Source organism: Aulonocara stuartgranti, assembly GCF_965226115.1.
Source record: "Aulonocara stuartgranti genome assembly, chromosome: 1".
NCBI lineage: Eukaryota > Metazoa > Chordata > Actinopteri > Cichliformes > Cichlidae > Aulonocara > Aulonocara stuartgranti.
This window is the reverse complement of record NC_138939.1, coordinates 23,686,227-23,692,396: the sequence shown is the minus strand read 5'-3', so window position 1 is coordinate 23,692,396 and position 6,170 is coordinate 23,686,227. Positions and strand designations below refer to the sequence as shown.

Sequence of the window (6,170 nt, the reverse complement as noted above, 5' to 3'; positions counted from 1 at the left end):
TTGCTGGGATTTATTTACAGTTCACTGAAATCGCTTCATCTTTTTCTAGTTTAATTTCTCTTATATATGACTACGGTAGCTTTATATTGTGTTATTAAATAAACAAAAAAATTGCTTTTTGGAGTATGCTGCATTCAATGACTGCTGATAAATCTGACTGTCACGAAATTAAATTTCAAAATATTCGGATAAATAACAAAAAACTAATCTCATAAAATATAATTTATCTTACAAATGGAAATATTACTATATAAAGATTATAAGTCAACTATTTAAGCACACGGTATATACATCATACAGGAAAAACTGGCATTCAATGGGGGGCTGCTTTCTACTCCTGCTTTACGGGTTATAACTGAATGCAACGTATCACGTGACCGCATCAGACAGCTCACAAGATGAACACTAACATGGCGGTGTGCATAGCTGTGATCGCAAAAGAGGTAATGATTGTTGTTATATATCACAGGTTTTATTTCCGTGTTTTGGCCATAGGTTAACCTTATATTGATAGACGTATCTAAGCACATGTTAGCTTTGTCTGAACGCAAGTTTAAATGCACCAACATGGCTATCGCCTAGCATTAGCTAGATTACCTGCTGTTACAGTTTTCTGAATCTTTCCCGAGCAAGTGCTACAAAGACGATGCCTTTAATGTTTTTTTTTTCTTGTTCTTCTCTACATTTGTATGTGTTTTTGGCAGAATTACCCGCTATATATCCGCAGTGTTCCCACTCAAAATGAGCTGAAGTTTCACTACACAGTACACACCTCTCTGGATGTGGTGGAGGAAAAGATCTCAGCTGTGGGCAAAGCCTTGGGAGACCAGAGAGAGCTGTACCTGGGTCTGCTTTACCCAACAGAAGACTATAAAGTGTATCCTTTACTTTTAAGTAATTTTACTGTTTGTTTTGGTGGGAGCTATCCGTGTACTTACATCACGTTTCTTTCACTAAGGATAGAAACGTGAAAGATGTGAAATGACACATAAGGTGAGAGTATGATCTCACCTTAGACTAATTATCTTATTACATAAAATATAAATAAACCATTACTCTTCAAAATAGTGTACAGAAGTATTTGGCCACGCCCATTTCTTTATATTTTGCTGGGAAAATCCTAACAAGCTATTAATAAGTCAGTATTTTGTATGACCACGTTTATTCTTCATCAGAGCCTGAACCCTTAGACAACCTTTCTTGTAATCATCTTTAAACACTTTTCCACCAAAACCATTTCAGATGACTGTGTGGCAAATAATGGGTGGATCCATGCTGAAATCCTTATAAACCAGACTTCCAGATTCTTCTCTTATCATTCTACAAAAGCAGAAGTTGTCTTAGCTGGAATGTTTGGTCTCAATGTTTCCTGAAGAAAACAGTATCCTTGACTTGTAAAATAGATATGGGTATGTGACCAACTCCAAGGTGAAATTTGTAATTGTTGTTGACTCATCAAATACATCTTTGCGGGATAATGAAATAAGAAGTGTAAGTTGAGTTTGCTAAGCATCTACACATTTTCAAACAGAGCTGGATTAAATAGAATCCTGATGACAATTAACCTTACATTTCAAAGTTTAGGATGCACTGTACACAACTAGAACACAATACTTGATTACGTCTTGTCGAGATGAACATAATCAACTTTTTGGGACTTAATTGGAACATTTCTGTACAACGGACGCTGGTTTCATTTTCAGATGTTCAGGAAGTTGCACAACTCGTTTACTGACGTTATGTGTAACCCGTTCCACAATCCTGGAGACACCATTCAATCCAAGTGAGTATACGCTGATGTTGCATTTGATGTCCCCCATTTATAGTGATGTTTAACCAATAATCGATCATCCTCCAGGGCCTTCGATGGGATTGTTTCTGGAATGATGGTACAAACTGCCTGATGAATCTTTTACCCAGTCTGCTGATCCTCCACTGTACATACACACCCTTTATTTTATTTACTTGTTTCTTTAATTATGAAATACAACTGTAATAAAACTGAACTGTTAGACATCACTGTGTGTTATTTTACTACAAGTGGAACACCAGATCATTTTTATTTATTCACATACATAGCAAAGAACTTAAGTTATACATAAGGGGAAAATTTGTAGATTACATTGCAGGCAGCAACACAAAACATTCGTCAATTTGTAAAAACAGATGCAACTGCATAACATTTCGAGGATTGTCCCATGCATTCACAGCAACATAAGCTAATAAAGCGACATCTCTGAATTATGCACATCTCACCTTCATCACTGTGGTCATTTATGCACCTCTCATAATTACCAACTTGATAATGGATGGAAGAATGTTTAAAATGACTTGTGTCACTTCTATCCTCCAACTTTATGCTGCGGGTAGACCTAGCGCTGCTGGGGGTAGTGCTGTCCACTCGACCCTGCCCCTAACTCCTCTGATGGTGGCGTGATAAGCAGCAGACATGGGTAACGTTTAGATGTCTGCTCATGGTAGTCCATGTGTCCCCACTGTCTTTTCCCCACTGGGGCTCCTCCGTAGTAAGGGTGGGGTGTTTGATGTTGTGGCCTGTTCGACTGGTAACGGAACCTGCCTCGAGAGCTGTTATGGTATCGGGGTGGACGGTAGCCACGACCTCTGCCTCTGGAGTGGGCGCCTCTGTGCCCTCCTCTATCAGTGGTGCTGATGCCTGGCATGTTAGTCCTCTTGGGCATTACCTGCAAGACAAAGGAGGCTCTTTACTGGTTAGGACTAATTTGGTTAAAAAGACAAACACTGAACACACCCAAGACCCTTTGGTGTTCTATTTTCACTTCCAAACAGGAAGTGGGGTTATGTCCAGTACACACGGCAAAATATAATTTTCCCAGTCTATTCCTTTGTGCTAAGCAAAACAACTGTAACTTTGTTCCAACCAAGAACAGTACAAATTTGTTTCTTCCCAAGCAAGAAGGTTATTTTGGTAGAATCTGATGCCACCTGAGATCTTCTCCCTCTTATGGTGCTGCAAGCTGTGCATGTACAACAAATGTACTGAGATTTGACTGGCATTATTGTGCACCTGAAATCTGCACGTATTCCGGGGGGGGGACAAAAAAAAAAAAAAAAAAAAAGCATAGTACTCCCTCACCTTTAAGACTCTTCCTCTGAACAGAGTCTCATGCAGTCCAATGGCACTCTGTACAGAATCTCGATCGGAGAACTCAATGTAAGCAAAGCTGTGAAGATCAGAAAAGATAAAAAGCACCAATTAGATATGGAGCCAACCTTCATGTAGGTGTATGCTATGATCAAACAATGTTAGGCTGCAAAAAATAAAAAAAAATATAGATATATAAATACAGACTGAACCCACCCCTTAGGATGGCCGGAGAACCTGTCACACAGAATGGTTACTCTGTTGACAGGACCACAGCCATTGAAGTGGATCTCCAACTCATCTGCAGTGGCTCCATAGTCTACCTGAGATTTATTCAGTGTATTAGACCAAAACTGTGACACCCCCCAAAAATATCCAAGTGTAGAAATAAAAGTTCCTTACATTTCCAACATAGATAGACCTGTTGTCTGCGTCTATCCTCTCCTCGGGAGTCATGTTGTAGAAAGGTCCTGTGGAGGAAACAGACTTTGTCCACTGCTTTTGCACATGCAACACAGGGAACGTGCAGTCTACATGAGTCATGCTAGGTGAAACTAACAATGATTACATTCACCAATATTATCTCTTTGACAATACACATCTCAGTCTGGCTCTTCTCTGACTGCATCTCTGCTCAGAGCAGGAACCAAAGAGGAGGATGGGGGGGAGGGAGACGCACAGAGGCAGAAAATAGCCACAGGCAGCGAGGAGGACACTTCTGGTTCTCTGGGGCTCACTGCTTCGTCTCATTGGGCAGTGATGAGGCACAACACTCGCAACCACTGTGAAGCGTCCCAGGTGTTGGCCAGATGGAGAAGAATGTGGTTATCTCACCTGCCTGGAGGCTGTAATGCTACACACACCTGGCTAAAAATACACTGTTGAGGCTTCTTGCATGCATTTAGCTATGCAGCTATACAATGTGGTACAATAAAGCACCGCTCCACAGATGAGATGCAAGCTGTCTCACCAGACTGAGGGCTGCTGGTCAGGAGCTGCATGTCCACTGCATCACACCTCTCCTCCTTCAGTCTTTCCGATTCTTCTTCCATCTCCAGCTCCTGCACCCTGGCCTTGATGGCCAGCAGCTCCTGTGACACAACCAAAAAAGTAAACTTGAAGAAACTTTGGACTAAAGTAAGACGCTCAGCAATGATAGCAAATTAAACAAAAAAACTTTTAAACAGATGCAGAAACATTTGAATCTTATGGGTAGTAGTACAATTAGTGCTCGCCAACAGCGACATTAAAACAAAATTAAACATTTTTTTTTATGTTCATTTGCAGTTTGAGGTTAGAGGCCGGACAGATTTTGTCAAAAGGTACATTGGCATCTTCTGGAGGCTAGAGGGCATTGCTTATTCCTACTGGGTTAACTTTAGTTGGGAACCTTCCCAGATTCACTGATCTGAAAGTAGGCTTGTTATCTGACTTGTGATACAAAGATACTGATTTATTTTTTTTTGTCCCTCCTATGTTCCCAATATCTATGGCATATTTACATATACATGAACTAATCTCCCTGAAAAAAACAAACATGTTCAAATTGAGCTGTCCTGATATTTCTGGGCAGCAACGTAATCTAATCACGCCTGAAGTGCAGCACAAAACGTAGCTATAACCGCACTTAACCCGGACCTACAATGCGCCGAGTGGCCCAGCTTTTCACTCTGCATCTTAGATGTGGCTCAGTGGTGCTCTTATCACACAACGTTTGTCGGGGATATACAATACGACACTGCGTTTGCGCTCGTTTGCCTAGCGTGACGAGCTTGGTTTATTGCACCGCGTCGACATATAGCACACAAGCAAACAAATAAGCCGTGTCAAACCTGCTTTTTGCCCACCGCCAGCACAATAATAGCCCATGCTCACCGGGTCCTCTGTGAATAGCTCTCCGATGGACTCGCCCTCGAGGTAGCCGTACTCCAGATGATTTTCCGCCATGCTTACTGCTCACACATAGCATCTGCAAAGCTGACTGCAGCTTGCCAAAACCGCCACAGAAAAATATCCCTGACAGGGAGGAACCCGGTGGACGGTCCGCAAACAAACGCGACTGCACAATTTGAGGTAACCTAATAGATATCACCTGTGAGTGAGGCGCATGGCGCGCGGGACTGATTGACAGACGAGCGCACGTGAGCGCGGTTTTTCTTTTGTGTGGAGGCTCTTCCTCTCAGTGGCGTACCTACTGTACGTGGGGGCCATGGCTGCCCCCTACACTACACACACACGCATACCTCACCACAGTTTACCCACACGAGTGAACTAGTAAAACTATAACTACAAAAAGCCTGTAAAATGATATTTGCGCATCCCATTCTTCATTGTAAAATTAGATTTATTTTATACATTTGAAATCACTAGAAGTTTCTAATAATGAGCTACACAGGCCGCTAGACTCCCATTTTACATTTGTTTTAGCAGAAATGGGCATGTTTATTGCTTGGTTTTAAAAAATAAAGCTCTCTGTAGTTTATTTTTCCCTGATAATAACTGTATGTATAAACCACCCAATTCAACTTTATGTACGGGGGGCCCTTTGAGCAACACTTGGGTGTCTCTATATCTGTCTTATAACTATAATTTTAGTTCATTTTAGTTACTGATCTGAAGTGACCCTCCTGACCTCTCTCTGTTGTTGGTGGCTTTTGGATTATTATAACTGTGATTATCTGTCGAAGCTTTCCATCCATCCTCTTAAGCTTATCCAATTCAGGGTCACAGGGGGTTGGAGCCTATCCCAGCTGCCATAGTTTGAGAGGCGGGGTGCACCCTGGACAGGTCCGACAGACAGACAGACAGACAACAACTCAGACTCAGATTCACACCAGGGAAAAACCAGTTAACTAAGCCTGAAGAACTGCATGTCTTTGGACTGTGAGAGTACCCAGAGAGAATCGGGGAGCTCATGTAAACGCCACACAGAAAGCACCCATCCACATAGTGGATTCAAACCTGGGACCTTTTTGCTGTGAGGCAAGAGTGCTAACCGACAAAGCTTTCCTCTTTTAAATGTTATTTATAACCTATCTGTTTCAGA

General features: G+C 41.8%; 2 protein-coding genes across 2 annotated transcripts; one reads left to right on the top strand and one right to left on the bottom strand.

The window, feature by feature from the left end:
• The first annotated feature begins 356 nt into the window (after positions 1–356).
• trappc2l (trafficking protein particle complex subunit 2L) lies at positions 357–2,019 on the top strand. The gene is made up of 5 exons (XM_082527246.1): positions 357–443; positions 705–877; positions 1,404–1,491; positions 1,704–1,783; positions 1,859–2,019. The coding sequence occupies exons 1-5, from the start codon at positions 399–401 to the stop codon at positions 1,902–1,904; spliced, it is 432 nt and encodes a 143-aa protein (XP_082383372.1). The 5' UTR covers positions 357–398; the 3' UTR covers positions 1,905–2,019.
• Positions 2,020–2,041: 22 nt separating this feature from the next.
• On the bottom strand, positions 2,042–5,315 carry pabpn1l (PABPN1 like, cytoplasmic). The gene is made up of 6 exons (XM_082527233.1): positions 5,000–5,315; positions 4,095–4,215; positions 3,527–3,594; positions 3,341–3,447; positions 3,116–3,203; positions 2,042–2,702 (listed from the first exon to the last, which is right to left on the bottom strand). The coding sequence occupies exons 1-6, from the start codon at positions 5,069–5,071 to the stop codon at positions 2,373–2,375; spliced, it is 786 nt and encodes a 261-aa protein (XP_082383359.1). The 5' UTR covers positions 5,072–5,315; the 3' UTR covers positions 2,042–2,372.
• Between the last annotated feature and the right edge of the window lie 855 nt (positions 5,316–6,170).

Excerpts from the sequence above, each read along its gene's own strand:
- trappc2l (XM_082527246.1), top strand. The coding sequence starts at position 399 with ATGAACACTAACATGGCGGTGTGCATAGCTGTGATCGCAAAAGAG. Across the intron at positions 444-704 it reads TAGCTGTGATCGCAAAAGAG|AATTACCCGCTATATATCCG; the intron begins GTAATGATTGTT and ends TGTTTTTGGCAG. Across the intron at positions 1,492-1,703 it reads GGGATAATGAAATAAGAAGT|ATGTTCAGGAAGTTGCACAA; the intron begins GTAAGTTGAGTT and ends TTTCATTTTCAG.
- pabpn1l (XM_082527233.1), bottom strand. The coding sequence starts at position 5,071 with ATGGCGGAAAATCATCTGGAGTACGGCTACCTCGAGGGCGAGTCCATC. Across the intron at positions 3,595-4,094 it reads GACCAGCAGCCCTCAGTCTG|GACCTTTCTACAACATGACT; the intron begins GTGAGACAGCTT and ends TTTCCTCCACAG. Across the intron at positions 3,448-3,526 it reads GGTCTATCTATGTTGGAAAT|GTAGACTATGGAGCCACTGC; the intron begins GTAAGGAACTTT and ends AATAAATCTCAG.